The sequence below is a fragment of the Manis javanica genome, chromosome 6 (genome assembly GCF_040802235.1).
Source record: "Manis javanica isolate MJ-LG chromosome 6, MJ_LKY, whole genome shotgun sequence".
NCBI classification, from domain to species: Eukaryota; Metazoa; Chordata; class Mammalia; order Pholidota; family Manidae; genus Manis; species Manis javanica.
The window spans coordinates 22,698,366-22,716,348 of NC_133161.1; the positions used below are offsets into that span (position 1 = coordinate 22,698,366).

The 17,983-nt window shown below is 42.7% G+C and overlaps 1 protein-coding gene across 1 annotated transcript in view; it reads left to right on the plus strand.

Annotated features, from left to right (window-relative positions):
• RBM28 (RNA binding motif protein 28) overlaps positions 1-15,320 on the plus strand; it is a 28,360-nt gene extending 13,040 nt beyond the window's left edge. Inside the window, exons 11-19 of the mRNA XM_017657485.3 lie at positions 875-948; positions 1,751-1,886; positions 2,874-2,938; positions 4,712-4,870; positions 6,534-6,683; positions 7,003-7,077; positions 9,398-9,654; positions 10,183-10,282; positions 11,663-15,320. Coding sequence (XP_017512974.1) covers positions 875-948; positions 1,751-1,886; positions 2,874-2,938; positions 4,712-4,870; positions 6,534-6,683; positions 7,003-7,077; positions 9,398-9,654; positions 10,183-10,282; positions 11,663-11,797 — 1,151 coding nt within the window. The 3' untranslated portion in view covers positions 11,798-15,320. The remainder of the gene's footprint in view (positions 1-874; positions 949-1,750; positions 1,887-2,873; positions 2,939-4,711; positions 4,871-6,533; positions 6,684-7,002; positions 7,078-9,397; positions 9,655-10,182; positions 10,283-11,662) is intronic.
• Positions 15,321-17,983: the final 2,663 nt, after the last annotated feature.

The following is a 17,983-nucleotide window of genomic DNA, read 5'->3' on the forward strand; positions in this document are numbered from 1 at the left end:
CACCAGCGGGGTGGTGCACTTGACTCTGCCTGGCAGAGGCAGGGAAGACCTCACTAGATGGGGCCCCGTGGGTTGGCCTGCCACATGTGTCCTCTTGTGTGCTGCCATTCATTCTTACAGGGGACAAAAGATCAATTAGTGCCCCAGTAACTGTATGAAATGACATTGTTTTCATTTATGAGAGAACTTCTTAAGGTTCAAAAAGTACAACAAAATATTATGAAACTTGGATTCTCTTTTGGAGTCTACTATAAGGTGACCTTTTTTGTTTGCTTATAGAAGCTGCTTTTTATCAATAGCAGAACTTAGGATGGCTTGATTGGCCCTGCACCTAATCAGTGAAAGGTGTACCTGTGGAAATTCTGGAGTCTGAGTCGTGAATTAGGTTCATGGCTTTCTGATTCACTGCTATATTCAGGTGGTAGAGGCCAGGGACTTTTATTCCAAGAGGCAGCTCTGCTCTTGTCTCCCAAGTGACTGTGATGATAGTGAGATCTATAATTAATTTCAGGGTTAAGTGGTTCCCACCTCATTTTTCAGTCCTCTGATAGTCAAGCAGTAAGTGATCCTGAATGAAGTGGTAGGCTGGAATTTCTCTGCCATTTCTTGTAGATATTTCTTAGGAGAAAAATGGGGAAATTATAATTCTAAGAAGGCTTGGGAAAGATGAAGGAAGTAATAATAAAATCTCATTGCTGACAGGTGAGCTATCTTACCCATCTTTGAATCTTCAGTGCCGGTCTCATATGCCTGACAAAAGGATTCTACTACTCCTTGCCCTTTGTGTCTGGCTGCCACCATTGGTAATGTTGTCTGGGGCTTCTGACTGGGCATGGGAGGTTGGGATCTCACTTGATTTTGTCTCTCTGTGCAGGTTGTGCATTTGCCCAGTTCATGACTCAAGAAGCAGCTCAGAAGTGCCTTGAAGCTGCTTCTCCAGAGACTGAGGTAAGGAAGACATTTCCTTTACCCTGTAACTAAGGTGATAGTTACTCCTAGGGGCAACATCTGATGTTTACACAGGACTTTATTACTATTATTGTTCATATAATAATAAAGCTAACAGTTACTGAACACTGAGTGTGTTTTAGGCACTGAGCTTTACATGTATTACCTTATTTAATCCTTACACCAACTCTATGGGGCCATATCAGGTAAATGCAATTATTACCCCTATTTAATAGGTGAAGAAACAAGTATAATTATATAATTTTTACTGATCACTGTCTGTATGTCAGCTTCTATGCTAGGCTGATGGCATGAAAGACTGGGATAAGAAGGGATTAAGGCCATCTCTGAAGTGCAGTAAGTGAGAGAGGAAGTGTGTGGGTGATGGAGAATTTCTCTGTATATTCTATAACCAAGTATAAATTGTTTTCTTGAGGAAAGTTATCTTATATTGCCATTTTCTCTTAAATTCTCTGAAGTAGAGTTAATACTACCATTTAGTTAGCTCTCTTTAGAATAATAAAAATTGACTGTTTACAGATCATTTTCCTCATTTGGGTCTACTTTGGGACTAATCAACTCCCATAAAATAAATTATTGCTGGTGGCCCTAAGCACACGGCTGGCCTTCTGCACATATACTAAAAACTGTTAGGCTAGTGATATACTTGCAGCCAGCTGGGCTAAAACATTTTTGGGGGTTGGGTTCCATAGCATTACTGGACTTTTCTGTTTTCCCTTTCCCTGGTGTTCTTACTTTCTACTCACTGTGTATTTTGAGAGAGGGTTGCAATCTGTTACAGGGTAGTGGGCTTAAACTGGATGGCCGGCAGCTTAAGGTTGACTTGGCAGTGACGCGTGATGAGGCTGCAAAGCTCCGGAGAAAGAAGGTGAAGAAGCCAACTGGAACCCGGAACCTCTATCTGGCCCGAGAAGGCTGTGAGTAGTGGAAAGGAGACATGAGGCAGGCTGCTGAGCAACTGGCCCTGTGCCGTGACAGTCACCCAGCAATAGTATGTTTGGGCGCATGTTTAAAATTAAAAACCCAAATGTCCTCTTTAACAGTGTTATATTATTATTTTCCCTTGAGCAGATGTGGCTTACTGTTAGGAATCCGTCACTCAATTCATGGATTAACCAGTCCTATTCTTTGTTCTGCCTGCTTGCCTTTAGACCTTTTCATCAGAGGATTAGCAGGGCAGAGGGAGGAAAAACTCAAATTATCCTTGCTTCTTGTCATCATTTCTGATAGGTTTTCTAAAGGAGTTGAAAATTATAGCTAAAATTAGTCTTTTGGATTATTCATGGGTTTAAAATGTGCACTCAGTATTTTTCCCTTAATGATAGAAAGGTAACCAGACATTAGCTTTAATTAGTTTTAAAAAGGAATTCCTTCTTCTAGGTCCTACAGTATTGTCAGCCCACCTCTGTATGACTGCAGAGCCAAGGCTTGTAATGTACGGTCATCAGCCTTTGACACTAGGCCTCTATGGCAGTGCAGCTGCTTTCTAGGGAGGCTGCTTGGACTGCTCAGTACTGGCCCCCAAGTACATGAGGAGCAGTGAAATTCCAAGAGCAGGTAACAGGTGGTGCATTTTTGCATTCAAATGACTAAAAAATACTTATTTTCAGAACTTCTCTAGGCTTTTTCATTTGTCTTTGGGCATACACATGAAGATTTTGAGGGGAAGGAGGGAGAAGAGGAACAAAATCACAAAATGTTCAGAGTTTTGGTCCTTGAGAGTAGTTCAGAGCTGAGAACTTAGCCCTGTAGCCTATTTCTGGACCTACCCAAATACCCAAATGTCCTGGCCAGTACAGTCCTCTGGGCCCTGTACAAAGAGATTGCATCATTCAAATCGCATTCCTTATTGCTCAGAGAAAATTCCCTTGCTGATGTCTTGGCCCTTTGCCCTCTTTTTGCAGTGATTCGGGCTGGGACGAAGGCTGCAGAGGGTGTGAGCCCTGCTGATATGGCCAAAAGAGAACGGGTGAGTAGATTAAGTGCCTTCAGGTTCTGCATGACTTATTATAGATGAATAAATAATGATTATTGAATGCTAGAGGTGCTCATCAAAGTCAGGTATCAGTCACAGAACCTAATCTACACTCTTGTGAGAGAAAAAAGAAGCACACAAGTGTCACAGCAAATTGCCCAACCTGTACATAATATTCTATCAGTGTTACCTACCGTTATAAGAACCAGGTCTTATTCTCTATTTTCCTAATGCTCAGCAGTACATGTTTGCTGAATAGTACACTTCTAGGTCATGGAGTAGACACTTAACAGGCTAGGGCTTTGTGTAACTGGTGTCAGTATAAATGCTGAATAGCATAAGAAAGGAAGATGAGCTGAAGTTAGCAGAGAAGGAGGATAGATGTGGGTCTTGGAAGGAAGAGTTAAGATGTCCATTTTTGGTGGCGAGGGCTTTATCTCCAGATGATAAAATCATTTTAGGAAAACTCCATATTATGGGAGTTACCACTCATAACTGATACCATTGGGTTCCTTTGCTGCTCAGTAATGTTAATTCCCAGTAACTTTTACTTTTGCCCACATGGCTTACTTTCTTTCAAAAAGTTAAGCCAGCCTAGAGTAAAGATGTATAACCATTAACGGAATTAGCTATGGAATCTGAAAGTGCCAAAGATGATAGACAGATGAGAATATAATGACAACAGGCAGTGTGTCTTTTCTGTGAACTAGACTAATGTTCTTAGCTTTTTGTGGTAGTGAGCATCTGGAAATCTTGGTATTGGGAGGACATTGTATGCCCTTTTCTGATCACAGTATAATAATCACGCATTTAATTTTTCCTTAGAACAAATTTTCTAGCAAAAAGCTCAGTAGGATTATCTGCATATAATTCACAGTAGACACAACTTTTCCTCAGAAAAAAATAGACTGTTGAACTTAGGCATGATAGCCTCCTCAACTATCTCTTTAGTATTCATTTCCAGAGTGTGTGTTTTGTGATTTGTTAGTACCTTTACCAAACAAGGGGCAGCAGAAATGAGACTTGATAAAAGAAAAAATTTAAAAAGAAACTTTTTTCTACTAACAATTAACAAAAACAAATCAGAAGAGTGTCATTCTTTTACTTTAGAGACAGGTTGCCCTGGAACCCGTGTTTTGTGCAGCACAGTTGAGGCCAATGCCCTGGAAGCAGGTCATTTCTGTGGTCATGGACATTCCTTTGCCTCAAGGTGGCAGAGTTGAGATGAAACATTCTATCAAGTGTTCTTTGAATAATTACATTTTCTCATTTCTTTTGGAAAAATGAGTTAATTAGTTGAGTTGGTGGGTAGATAAGAAGTGGGCATAGAAGTTAACTACAGTATTTTGTTGTTGTTGTTCTGGGCCAGGTTTTGAGCTCAGAATTTTATGTATATAACCTCATTTCAGCCTCTCAGTGAATTTGGCCATTTAGTGCCCAGAGATTGGTATGATATTTTGATACACAGTTCTACTTTGTAGGTGAAAAATTGAGACTTAAAAAATTTCATATAACTGCTCCAGTTACAGATGGATTTTTAATTCAGTCTGACTCCAGAGCCCTTAATCTCATTACCTACCTACCATCTTGCCTCCTTGATCCCTTCTTTCCCTGCGCTGAGCACTGTAAGGCTGCAGGGGGTGATTTCTCTCCTTCTTCCTACACCTGTGGTTATTGGATGGCAGTCATGGTTCTTTCCTTTTGGAGAATTTGAGCATGCATTTTTAAAGGGTGGGTGGTATTGTTAACAATTCGTTGTCCTTTCAGTTTGAGCTACTGAAGCATCAGAAACTCAAGGACCAGAATATCTTTGTTTCCCGGACCAGGCTCTGCCTGCACAATCTCCCAAAGGCCGTGGATGACCAACAGCTCAGAAAGCTGCTGCTGGATGCCACTAAAGGGGAGAAGGGCGTGCGCATCAGGGAGGTGAGAGTTGGTCTTGCCTCTTCAGAATGTTGGTACCCATCCTGCGCCAGATCCAGCATTTGTTTCAGGCCATGGTGCTAGTAGATGGACGGATTTTTCTTTTGGTCACATTGTCTGCAGACAAGGCTGAGTTGGCAGTTTTCATGTGGGTCTTTTTTTTTCTTCTAAGAACTGCCTTTCACATCTGACCAAATGTCAGCAGAATGTGAGAAAGTCTCTGCCCTCATGAATTAACTGAGCAAGTACTTACTGAATGCCTGCTTTGTGTGTAGCATTATACCAGGTGCCTTAATTTTAGTTTTCTTATAGAGAAAATGATCTGTCTGCTTTGCTGTATTAAAGAGCTATTTTAGTACCATTTAGGCTCCTACCCTATAATAAGAGTCCTCAGTGCCCCATGGTGAGCATAGGGAGCCACAGGGGTCTCCAACAGCTGTATTAGACCAACACTGGCTTCACACCAAGACTTAGTCAGACACTGGGTGAGTACAGAAACCTGTACTCCTCTGCCCCTACAGCACCCTTTGTCAAGAGTACTAATACTCTGTTCTGTAATTGTCTGCCAGTCTTCCCAAATAGGCTGAGCTCTTTCAGAGCAGGTGTTATTTCATTGTTCCTGATCCTTGTGTAGTGCCTGGCACATAGTAATCTCTCAGTCAGTTTTTATTGACTAAGTAACAGCCAATACTATAAATCTGTCTTGCTCCAATTCACCACCATAAACTGGTTTCCTAACCCCAGAAAGCCTCTTCAACAATGGGAACATATCAGCACATATCTGACACCACTCTAAGTAAAACTGTTCCAAGTGTTGCTGACATAGGGGTCAGTTGTATAATTTCTTATGTCAACATTCACAGTATTTAGTAAATGTCTGCACACTTAGAACTTCCTCATTTAGTGAGATTTATGCATGTTTTACAATATTTGCATTATATTCAATTTTCTCTTTAGTTCTTTCATATGTGTGAGTATAGTTTCTCAGCAAGATAGTAAGCTTGAGGACAGGAACTTCATTGGATGCTTTTCTTGATTTCGCTACAGCCTATGGCACAGTTCTAGACACAGAGCAGATACTGGATTTATACCAAGTGCAGCCTCCGAGTGTCCCCAATGCCTAGACTTCTCCATTACCTGAGAAGTGCAGCTTCCAGGAGTAAGAGCAAGTGATCAGTATTCCCAAAATATCCTACCATACCTTGGTGCTCCAGGATGCCTGTTATATCCAACTGAAGGATGTAGGGAATAAGTGTGCCAGAGAAGATCTGAGCTCTGAGAAAGACAACTGCAGTGTCTTTCTTTATTTCTAGCACTTCCTCCTCAGGGACGGCTTACGCAGCAACAGTGCCATCTACTCCTCACCTTCCATGCATTTGTTGACAGTTAGCCATTAGGATTTTTCCCTAGGAAGTTGGTTTTATTTACATGCTTATTTGTAAGTCTGTGTTGATCTATAAACTTGTAGAAAGCTAGAAAATACTGTTTACTTTGTTCTGTGCTCTCAGGTGTGTTCTAATAAGACAGACATTCGTAAGTGTTATTCCAGTATAACTCCTGGGAGAGTGATATAGGTGAAAATTCTCTTCCAGTAACTTGATTCTTACTGAATCTGTTAAGCCTCCTCATCGTGTAACTAGTAATTCTCTTTCTCATTCTACCATAGTGTAGAGTGATGCGAGACCTTAAAGGAGTTCATGGGAAAGTTAAGGGCCAGTCCCTGGGCTACGGCTTTGCTGAGTTCCAGGAGCACGAGCATGCCCTGACAGCCCTACGCCACATCAACAACAATCCAGAAATCTTTGGGCCCCAGAAGGTGAGCCTAACCCTGTGGAGATATCTGTTCCTCTGAGGGTCATTTGCCGAAATCCATTCCTCGTCTTCATGTCCAGTGTCCTTTGACATTTGTGTGGGGGAAAGTGTAGCAAGTTAGTGGAAGGAATGAGCGGTGATTCAGGTGATAAAGTGATTAGAAGGAACTCTGATCTTGCAGAACTAGCCCCTTACCTTTAAGTGGAGTGAGTGAGCAGCAACCTTTGGCTTGTGAAATAGGGCAGTAGTGGGGGACAGCTCAGCTCATCGCACTCAGAGATTAAGAAACCTAATGAATGGCGTTGTTTCTCCTCCTGACACAGAGACCAATAGTGGAGTTCTCATTGGAAGATCGAAGGAAACTTAAAATAAAGGAACTGAGGATCCAGCGCAGCCTGGTACAGAGCTGAAATGTTTTTTCTGTTTTTTTTTTTTAATTGTGGTAAAATGCACATAACATAAAATTTAGTATTTTTAAGTGTACATTCAGTTAGAACAGCTTTTTACAGGCCATATTTAATCTCCTCTTTTGTTCAGTTTGTGGTTCTGCTCTCTTGAAGTAGGTCTCTACCACGTTAGGTTCTTGTTACCCTTTACCCTTAGTTCCCTAGATCTCTCCAGGCCATCTTCTCCCTGCTGGCTGTCCTGTGATAACTCCACAGAAAGGAAAGGAAGGAGAGACAAGAATCAGGCTGATGTTACTCCCAGTCAGCAGGGTTGGTGATGGTACATGTCAAAATTAATGGCTGGGGTTAAAGTTTTACATTGCCTGTAGATTTCAACTCTGTCTTCTACAATGCCTTTTTTTTAGATGGCTCCAGCAGGGTGATGCCTGATCACTTTAGTACTGTTTTTAAGTAGTATGATATTGAGGAAAGGACAGGGACTTTGGGAACAGGAATACTCATGTTCAGACTCAGGCTCTGCCTCTTTCTGAGTTCCTTGGTAAATTACTACCACTCTCAGCTTCAGTTTAATGTGTAAAATGGGATTAACAGCACCTGTGTCACATGATTGGTGAGATTAAATGAGGTAAATGCTGTTGGTCTTGTATCCTGCATGGTCAGCACACAGATAGGACTCATCCTGGACAGCGTCCTGTCCCAGGACTGGAGGTCCAGATTATTCTTGTTCCCGTAACTCTTATAGCTCTCATTATATCATACGTTAACTTGCATCCTAAATATATACCGAACATTTGTGGTTTTTGTGTTGAGCATGATCAACAGTTTCAGTGGTTTGTACAGTGTAGGTAATCTGAGACCCGGTTATGGTTCAAATCAACATGGCTTTGTTATCCTAGATACGAAATTATGTACTTCCTTAAGCCATTGCTTCGGAGGTGATTCTGAAGCTAAGTGCTTAAAAAAAATTCAGATGGCTTTATTTGTTGCCTTTACTGTCTGTGCTGTTCTTTCTGTGTAAAAGTGTCCCCATCCCCTGACTCAGATTACTTCTATGCAGGATCCCATATTCAGAGCAGATGTACTTCCTCAAGTAGCATTTTCTCACCTCTTTCAAGGGACAAGACCTCATTACTTACACATTCATGAACTCCTTAAATTCTTCTTTAGTTTTTTACTTTGCTGTATTTGTGTAAGCATCTCTTAATCTCCACTAGGCTGTGAGTCCTGAAAAGTACACACTTTCTCCTTGCCATCTATACCTTTACCATGTAGGAACAGAGATCGGCAGATAATAGGGAGGTAACAGGTCTTTGTTGTATTGATGCACCTACTAGATTTTTAAGGTGAAGAGGACAAAATAGCACTTACTATTACCATATTAATTTCATGTGAGTCTTCTTTTTCTTCCTCCACTTTAGTGCAACATAAATCTGTAACATACTTTATCCCTCCCTTCTCATAACATCTCTTCTCTGTTCTCACTGGACTTATTATTTTATAAATGCTCTTCCTCACTTTATTTAGATTTGAGTTTCTGACCTGAGTCATTTTCTTCTCTGAAGAAATGCATTTAGCATTTCTTGCAGAGCAGTTCACTAGTGACACATTTGTTTAATTTTTGTTTGAGAAAGTCTATTTCTCCCTCACCTTTGAAGGATAATTGCATTGGGTTGGTGATTTTTTTTCTCCAAAAACTTTAAGTATTTCACTCTATTCTTGCTTATGTGGTTTCTGAAGAGAAATCCAATGTCATCTTATATTTGTTCCTCTCTAGGTAAGGTAATTTTTTTCCTCCTCTGGCTTCTTTCAAGATTTTCTCTTTATCTTTGATTTTCTGCAGTTTGATATGATATGTCTACCAGTGGATTTTTTTGGTATTTAGCTGAGCTTCCTGGATTTGTGGCTTAGTGTTTGTTATTAAGTTTGGAAAATTCTCAGCCTATATTACTTCAGATTTTTTCCTTTCACTGTCTTCTTCTTCTGGTATTCCCATCACACATTTGGGATGACACCTTTAGTAACTGCCCCATGCTGCTGGCCTTTTATCCCCCTGCTGGCTCTTGAGTCTTGGGCATGCATGTACTTTTCCCCATCTCTGCATGTGGAAAGGGAAATGGTTATTTTGTGTCCCCCACCCAGTAACCATCACTATGTGAACTACTTGTGTTTACTTTCCTATAATCTCCAAGTATTTGGGAGAAGAATTCTCCTTGTTTCACCAAGCTCCCATAAAGCTCTTCTCTTCCACTGAGTGTTTCCAATGAGGAAACATCATCCAGAAACCAGATGGCAGTCTTCTTGTTTTATGCAGCAAAAAGTAAAATCCAAGCCCTCAGCCAGTGAGCCACAGCAGAAACAGCCAGAGCTTAGAAAAGACCACCAACGGAAAACAGCTCAAAACCACACAAAAGCACAAAGCAAAGCCTCCCTGGAACAGAAGGGGAAGGCGGGCTGTATCTCGTGGACGGGGTTCCAGACCAAAGCTGAAGTGGAACAGGTGGAGCTGCCTGATGGAAAGAAGAGAAGGAAGGTCTTGGTGCTCCCCTCACACCGAGGCCCAAAAATTAGGTGAGATGTAGGATGGTGGCATAAAGCAGCGGGTAGCTTCTAAGGAGGGTGGTGTTTGCTTAGCCCTCTTCCTCTTTGTGGCTTCTTTTGAATGAAAGGGATGCTTAGAGCTGTGCAAGTCCCCATGAAGGGTTAATGCCCAAGTATCTCTCCACCAGCAGCGGTGTCACTCGTGGGCCCAATGGAAGCGGGAACAGGACTGGTAAAGACCCACCTACTTGAGGTTTCCTTGTGGCTTCTGTTTGGGGCAAGAGATTAGTGTTATTACCAGAAATCAATCTTTACAAAATATTTGTTAAATAAATGAAAGTATTTGAGATTCCCTTGAGATTTTAAGTTAAAACAAAGACAAGTATACAGATGTTGAACCTTAGGATATTCTGTTGCGGTATCCCTTTTAAAATGACTTGTCATGGGCTTAGAAAGAGCCAGTGTAAGAAGAGGGATTTGACCTTCTAAGCTGAGAGAGCCCCAGGGGTGCCAGTTAGAGGAAGAGCTCAGGACGACTGTCCTGGACTGTTATTTCAGGTTGCGGGACAAAGGCAAAGTGAAGTCTCTCCCTCCCAAAAAGCCAAAGGCCCAGCTAAACCAGCGGAAGCAAGAGGAGGAAAAACTGCCCTCCAAGCAGGTGAGTTCTAGAGGGCACGAGGCTTTGGCATGGCACAACCCTCCTGGGGCTGGCAGCCACTTCTGTGCCTTTGTCAGTCGAGCAAGAACAAGGGGCTTCTGGATTGCAGCTGCACACAGGGCTCAGATTTTCTGAGGGTGTTGTGGTGCGTGAGTCTCAAAGGGGAGACAATAAAGTGAACATATATGTTAGCGATTCTGCTTCAACAATTACCTTCTTTTACCTATTCATTGTACATTCTTCTCCACCCCCAGCGTGTATTAAAGTGAACTCAACTCTACATGTAAATATGCCTCATATGAGAATGAGATGTATTGCTCAGAAAAATATTTGAGAAATTATCTCCAACTGGCCAGGTCTTAAAAACACGCACACATTATGCCACCATCACATCTAATGAAATTAATAAGTTCTTAATGTTATCTAACACATAATAGATATTAAAATGTCCCCAGTTACCTCGAAAATACTTTTCTTAATAATTGGTTTTTGGTTACCATGAAGTACCATTTGTAAAGCAGAGGCCAGACAAATGTTTGTTTTCTTCTTTATCAGTCCAGGATAGTGAGTTGATGCCCTACCAACCTCCTATGGTGACCAGTAAGATTTTTTTAGTATTATGAATTCCTGAGTTTTCATATACTCCCTGGTTTCAGTCAAATATAGTTATTATTGTTGTCCCTTTGTGGGCCAGCATAAGCCCCTTCAGGCTGGCTGCTGAGTCCTTCTGACATGCCCCCGTCTTTAGTAGTATCCTTGCCTTCTAGTACAACCAGATGTCCTGGCTCATTTTACGTTTCTTCCCTGGTCCTGGCATTAGCCATTTTTCCAAGGAGCCCTAGTTCCTTTTAGTAGAAAATGGCGGTCCTTTGTTCTTGAACATTCGAGGTCAAGCTTTCTTTTTCGCTTCCCTAGTCCCTTTTTTTTAAGGGTAAAAGGAACATTAGCTTCCTATCCTCAAGAAATCTGTGTCTCTGGGAGGTCTGACCCATACCATATGCCACCTTATAGGCTCTATCTCTGAAATCCCATAAGCAGTATTCTTGGTGAGGGAAAGGGAAGTCAAGAAAGTCCCCACTTTGAGCTGACTTATCCATCAGGAGATTCACGTGGGCATTCCGGAGCTGGAGAGGGAGAGGCCTCTGTAACATCTGATCCGTGTACTAGTAGGACCTTCTCTTAGGCATTCCTGGTCTGGTTTCTTACCAAAAGATGATTCTTTGGGGGTTTTCCTCTGTAAGGGTCACTTTCTGAAAGTCTACTTTTTGTGGTGGACAAGATCTTTATATCTACTTATTTTCTCTTTTGGATGGCCTAAGGATAAGGTGATGATAATGCTTCAAATTAATTGTCTTGTGTTTCCTTACCTTTCATTTGTAGGTATCTAGGAAAAAAGCTAAGGGAAATAAAACAGAAATCCGCTTCAACCAACTGGTCGAACAATATAAGCAGAAATTATTGGGGCCTTCTAAAGGAGCACCTCTTGCCAAGAGGAGCAAATGGTTTGACAGTTGATGGTGGCAGCAGACTGGATAAGAAGCTGGATTGTGTGCTTCTTGGTAAAGTTCCCAGGCTCCCCACCCCCACCAATGTCATTTACTGAGGGAAAGAAAAACCCACTTTGTTGGGAGGCCCCCTGTGCGCATAGAAACTTCGGACACTCCCCAGTGCATGGTTAGTTGACCACAAAGAGAAATCTCAGAAAAACATCGTGATGCTTCCTGCACATTATCCAGATTATCCAGATTATTAAGTGAAGTTGTGTTTATAATTATTACCTAAATTCTTCTCAAATGGAAACGATCATCAAATGCATTCTTGAGGGATGAATTTTTAAGGTATATATTTTGTTAAGTGTCTTCTCTAAAAGATACTGTGGCCTTTGAATAACTGTCTCTCATTTCTAACATATGTAAATCCTTTATTATTTATGAATATTTTGACATTCCTAACTCCAATTCAGTTATATACATAATTAGGCCTACATACTACAGGAATTGATTAAATAAGAGCAGAGAAAAACCATTTCCATTCTAATCTCTGAGGGTGAAAGAAACTTGGAAGGTAACTGAGGGCATGGGGCCTGGCAGAGAGCAACACCTGATAATTGTTTGCCAAATGAGTAGGTTGTTGTTGGCAGTTTTGCAGAGGTCCTCAGACAACAGCGTCTGGTGATGACCTGCATTGTCTCTCATCCAGTGCCCGGTCCTGAGGCCTTAGAGAGGTGGAGGTGGTGGAGATAGCAGTGAGCAGGAGGCCTGAGCCTGACCTGCCTTTGCCTACTGCGTGGCCTCCAACCACACAGACTCTGGGCATTAGCTTCCTCATCTATAGAATTAGGAGTTTTAATGAAAGGTTTTCTCTGATCCTTCCTGGCTCTAAATTCTTATTCTAATTCATTCTTCTCCATATTTATATTCTTTCTATTTTTTAAACTCAGAGAGGGTAGAGATGGCTTTCATTACTCTTAAAAATTTTAGTCATTACAAAGCTGGGAGGGAAGGTGAATAAATATTAGAGAGTCAAGGTCCAAAAAGATAATGATAGCCTGAAGAAATGGGCTGAATCTGATGAGAGTCATTGAGAACAAACATAAATTCCCTCACCTGGATGCAAAAACCCTACTGCACAAGTTCTGGTGAGTTGATTGAATTTACATTATGAAGCAACTGTATGGCCATCATAAATGGTAGGGACTGTTAGTCTGTATCATTAGAAATGGGAGGGAGCTGCTTGTACTGAGCTGGCCAGGCCACTCCTGTAAGACAAGTGTTAATGGCCAAGTGGGTGAAGGAAATCAAAGTGGAAACAAGATGGAAAAAAAATTGGTCATGTGTTGATTGTTGTTGAGGCTGGTCATGGGTAAATGGAGATTTGTTACACTATTTTCTCTGCTTTTTTGAACATCTGAAATTTTCCATAATAAGTTAAAGTCAGATGAGTAACTGAAGGAAGCTGGTACTGAGGAGAGTGTTCTTGGGGTGTGATAGCTGTTGGTAGATCCCGGAATAATATACAGAGGTAGACCAGTAAAAGTCATGAGGACTCAAAGATTTTGGCTCAGTATATGGACGAACTTTAGTGCAGCTGTCAGAGGGGCATGAGTCCCATGTCTGGGCAGTCCAAGTATAGATGTAGTAAGTCTATAATATTGTCTGGGGGATTGGGCTAGAGGAGATGGTAAGGACTGGTCATTAACGTTTGGCCCCAAGATGACCCAAAAACACGCCTCATGTCTCATCCTGGTCCTGAGGCTGCTTTCTAAAGAGAAAACCTGATCATTATTCTCTGGGTGGCATCCTTCCTACAGTTGGTCCTCATTAAATCAGTATCACGGTCAAGATGACTTAGCTCCTGCTTAAAACTCTCCAGTGGTTTCTCTTCTCACTGTGGTTGAAATTTCAAGTCCTCATAATGTTCAGTGCCCTGGGTTCTCTGGCTCCTGTCACCCTCTTACCTGTCCGTGTCCACTCTCTCCCTTTCTTTCATTTTTGGCCACACAGGCCTTCCTTCCCTTAGTTTGTTTGTGTGGATAAAATGAGAGTTGCTGTGGCCAGGATTCTCACCTGGCCCTGGTTGACTAGCTCACTGCACACCTGTGGGCAGTAAATGGCTGTTGACTATATAAAGAGCTCCTCCCAGTGCTCTGGGCACAACATGGTGGCAGGGCTATGAGGCTGCAGGAGAGCAGAGCAGAGGCTGGAGTGGTGACAGTGCTGAGGACAGAGGCCGGCTCTGTGGAACAACTGTGCAGAGAGGCCCAGAGGATGGCTGTGGGGGACGACTGTGTGGAACGGCTGTGGGGACAGAGGGGCCCAGAGGCAGAGACTGGCTTGCTGCATGCAGACTCGCTCTGAGTGAATGGGATTTTAGTGACTGACCTGCCACCTGGAAATAAAGTTGCATATAACCCTTCCGCCCCGAGAATGTTTTGCTGTCAGTTTCTTTGGTCACACTGAAGCCATAGCGAACTTGCCTGGGGCTGAAACCCATTGGCAAGGCAGTTTGGCTTTTCACCACTTCAGAGCCTTTGTGTTTGTTCCCTTCTGGGGAGCTTTTCCCTCATATTCTTTGTTTATCACTCAGACCCCTGGCTAAAGTAGGGCTTGATTCTTCCCCTCCCCTCTATCCTGAATTCTGCTACACTCTTTATTTTCTTCCTAGCACTCGTCTTTATCTGAAATTGTGCGTTTCTGCTCAGAATGTTGCTTTGTGAGAGGATGTGACCTCTCATTGTTTGGACCTGTAGACAGCACCTAGAATTGAGCCTGGCACTTAGTAGGTATCAAACAAATGCTTTTGAATGCAAAAGATAATGGGGCAAAGGAAGAAACAGCATTCAGTAGGCTAAAGAAAGAGTTGGAAATAGTTTCGCACTACATCCATCCGAGGAAGGTCTGTACACTGTAGAGGGAGTAGGTATTTTATTAAGGGTAAACACACAACAGCAGCCTGCGTGTCAGCTGCTCTGTTGCCCCTTGGTCAACTCTGTCTGCTCACTAGGCACTTTTTTCCATAACACACAAATATCTATAAATTAACATTCAAAAATACACCTTAACATTTAGGGTAGGTAACAATTGGTGTTCATTCAGATAGGTTTGCCAGATTCTTTTAGATCCAGAATTTCTTCTGGCAGCTTTAGCAACCCAGTCTGTTTAAAACATTGAACTGCCTGTAAAGTTATTGCACATGAGGGCAATCATCCACTTTCTCAACTAGATTCCTTATGTGGTGTCTTCCTTTGGGAGCCTAACTTGGGTTATCTTGGCAGCTCCATGTACCCTTGCCCTGGGGATATTCATGCAACAAGAGCTATGCTCACTTCTTCACTTCAGAGCCTGGTGTTTCATGACATGGAGTTTTCTGAATTAAACATGATGGTGGGGAAGTACACACTGGTGAAAAAACATTTTGTTAACATCCAAGACTGAACACCATCAGTGAAAACTGTCAAGTGGTCTGTAGCATTTTTCTGCTTCCTTACCCAGTAGCCTGGCTCAGAGATATTTCCTTTAAATAAAAAGTCTTAAGATTGTGTGCTGGCTGTTCCTTTGCTTTCTTGGGAGGGGAGGGGGCTGTTAGTGGGTATTGGAGAATCTGCTTGGCTCCAGGATGCACAGGCCCTTTCTCCAGAGTCAGCCCGCAGCAAGGATGATGCTTCACTGTCTGAAGTGAGATCTGCCGCTTCCTGTGTTACACAGTTAAGGGGCATTCATTTCTTCAGAATACTTCCAAACATTCTTTGGTAGGTTTTTGCCTTGAAAAGGGTTTTCCAACTAAAAGTTAAGAGCCCAGAACTTCTGGGCTCCAGAGGTCCCCTTCTCACCATGTATTTGGCCTTCAGTCATCTGAGGAAGCGGAAGGTGGAATAGGCCACAGTGAGTGCTGACCACCCAGAATCTTCAGTCTCACGCCCTCTGGCTGGCTGAAGCAGCTACTTCTCTGCTTTATCTCTGCAACTAACTTTTTGAGAAGTGACTGACAGGCATCTGCCTATTCTGTCATACAAATAGCAGGTCTGCCCATGCAACTTGGAAAGGTCCTGAAACCTCTCCATAGGTTGCTTTGTTTCTCTCAGGCCAAGTAAAGATTTCCAGATCTCTTTTTGCTCAAGGCTGACCAATTTAGAAGTTCTCCCTGTGTGTGGTCTTTTTTTTTGGTTCCTTCGTTCTTGTCCTGATGGTCCTTTCTTTCTAGGATTAACTGCAGTCTGAGACTGCACATCAATTGGTGTGTTAGTGGCCCAGGCATGGATGAGTTATAGTACATCTGCAATTACCTTGGCTTCTAATTCTGAACTGGTGTTAGGCTGTGGATGAGTTGTGCTTGTAAAGGAAAACCCAGGGAAGAACGTGGAGGACAAGACAGCCTGGGACCAGTTCTGAGAAGAAAACTGCCATCGTTGGAGTCCCTTTGGACTACGCCCAAAAGGAGCATCTTGATAGACCGCAAGTCTAGTTTTCCTTTGACTGGTCCGCAATGCCCACAGCCCCACTGCCTTTTATCAGACATAGACACTCACTGCTGCAGAGTCATCCAGAATCTCCTTGACAGAAGGAAAATCTGTCCTTTAGGACAGGGGCCGTATTTTACACTTTTCTACATACCATGCAATACTTAACAATGATTTACACATAGTAGGAGCTCACTGAATTCCCTTGGGTTTGCTGAAGGCCATCTGTTCCAGGGCTTCTCAGGGTTTGTGAAGGACAACAGAGTTATTTTCTGATGTATATGAAAGGGCCTCAAAATACAAAACGACAGAAAAAGAATAACTGCTGGCCCCGGTTCCTTGAATACACCACCTGTGTTCTTTGCTGTGCCTTGCCCATTCCAATGTGTCCCTCCTCTTCTCTCCCACCCAGCATTCACGTTGCGGCTTGAGGCTGGGTTTCTCTGTTGGGGCCTCACCCAGCCCAGGATATTGTGATCCCTCCCTCCGTCCCTCAGTGGATGGTTGGCATCCACTCACCTGACAGAGCATATGCTATTGTGGCTTGTCATTTTGATGCCAGGGCTCTTGTTCAGGAAGCCGAAGAATGAGCTTCACAAACACTCAATATAGGAGAGCAAGGTACAGGCTTTATTTAGAGATAAAGTGAAAGGACAGAACTCCCAGCTCACGCCAGGAGGGGACAAGAGAGTCCGGGGTGGTGCTTTGTCTAGGGGTTTTATAGGCAGTTGAGGATTTTCCAGAACATGAAAAAAAGCCTAGGGGTGTGGACTTATTAAGTAGTCCCTGAATATTTAGAATTAACACGAGCAACTTCCTCCTCTGATCATTTCTCCCTGAGATACCAGCATCTTGGTCTGGGGGCATATGAAACAAGGCCACCTGCTTAGCCCCCAAGGTGGGCTGAGGTATTGTTTTCTAAAGAGTAAGTTAATAATTTCTAATGTCTTAACTTTTTGGGTATTAAAATGCAATCTTATCTTTAAGGTGGGATCCTTCTTGCCTTTTACAGTGTTGTTTATGGATGGGCTTACTTGCTAAATTAGTTTGCCTCGTTTGCAAAGTCACTTCATCAGATCTGAAGGAGGAAAGACAGCACATAGGCCTGGGCCTTTTAGCATGCTAAGGTGAATCTTACACATGCTTACAAATGATTAGCATAATAAAAACATGTGCTACTCTTCTTTACCTGGGGAATATTAACTGATCTCACTGAAGAATGACTCTAGAGCTTAATGTTTAACACAGAGTTTTGGTAGGGGGTTTCCTTGCATGTAGTTACATTGCTCTGACTGCATATATCCTGCCTTGCTTTCTCCAGAGGCCCTCACCCTACTCTAACTACACCCACGGTCCCTGTCTCAATTTCTTCAGGCCTTGCCTCCGCAGGTAAACTGAGCTCCCAGTGGCAAGAACTATCTCCTATAATTGCAGCCCCAGGACCTGACAATGGCTGTCCACAGTGAATGGTTACTGAGGTTGGTGATAATGAGCGATGTCTCCCCAGCCTAACATTTTGTGTATTTCCTCTCTCTGCTCAGCCTCCTTCCTCATAGTAGGTGCTCAATAAATAGTCCCTTTTGCTCCCTGTTGACCTCCTGCTCTTCTTCCTTGCATTGTCCCGGCCCCAGCCCTTTAGGAACTCCCCTTGGAAGTTGCTTAATTTGCCTGTGGCCAGAACCCACCCACTCTTGTCTGCTCAGCATGTGGGACTCCCCATCCTCTTGTACAGGGTTGTATGCACA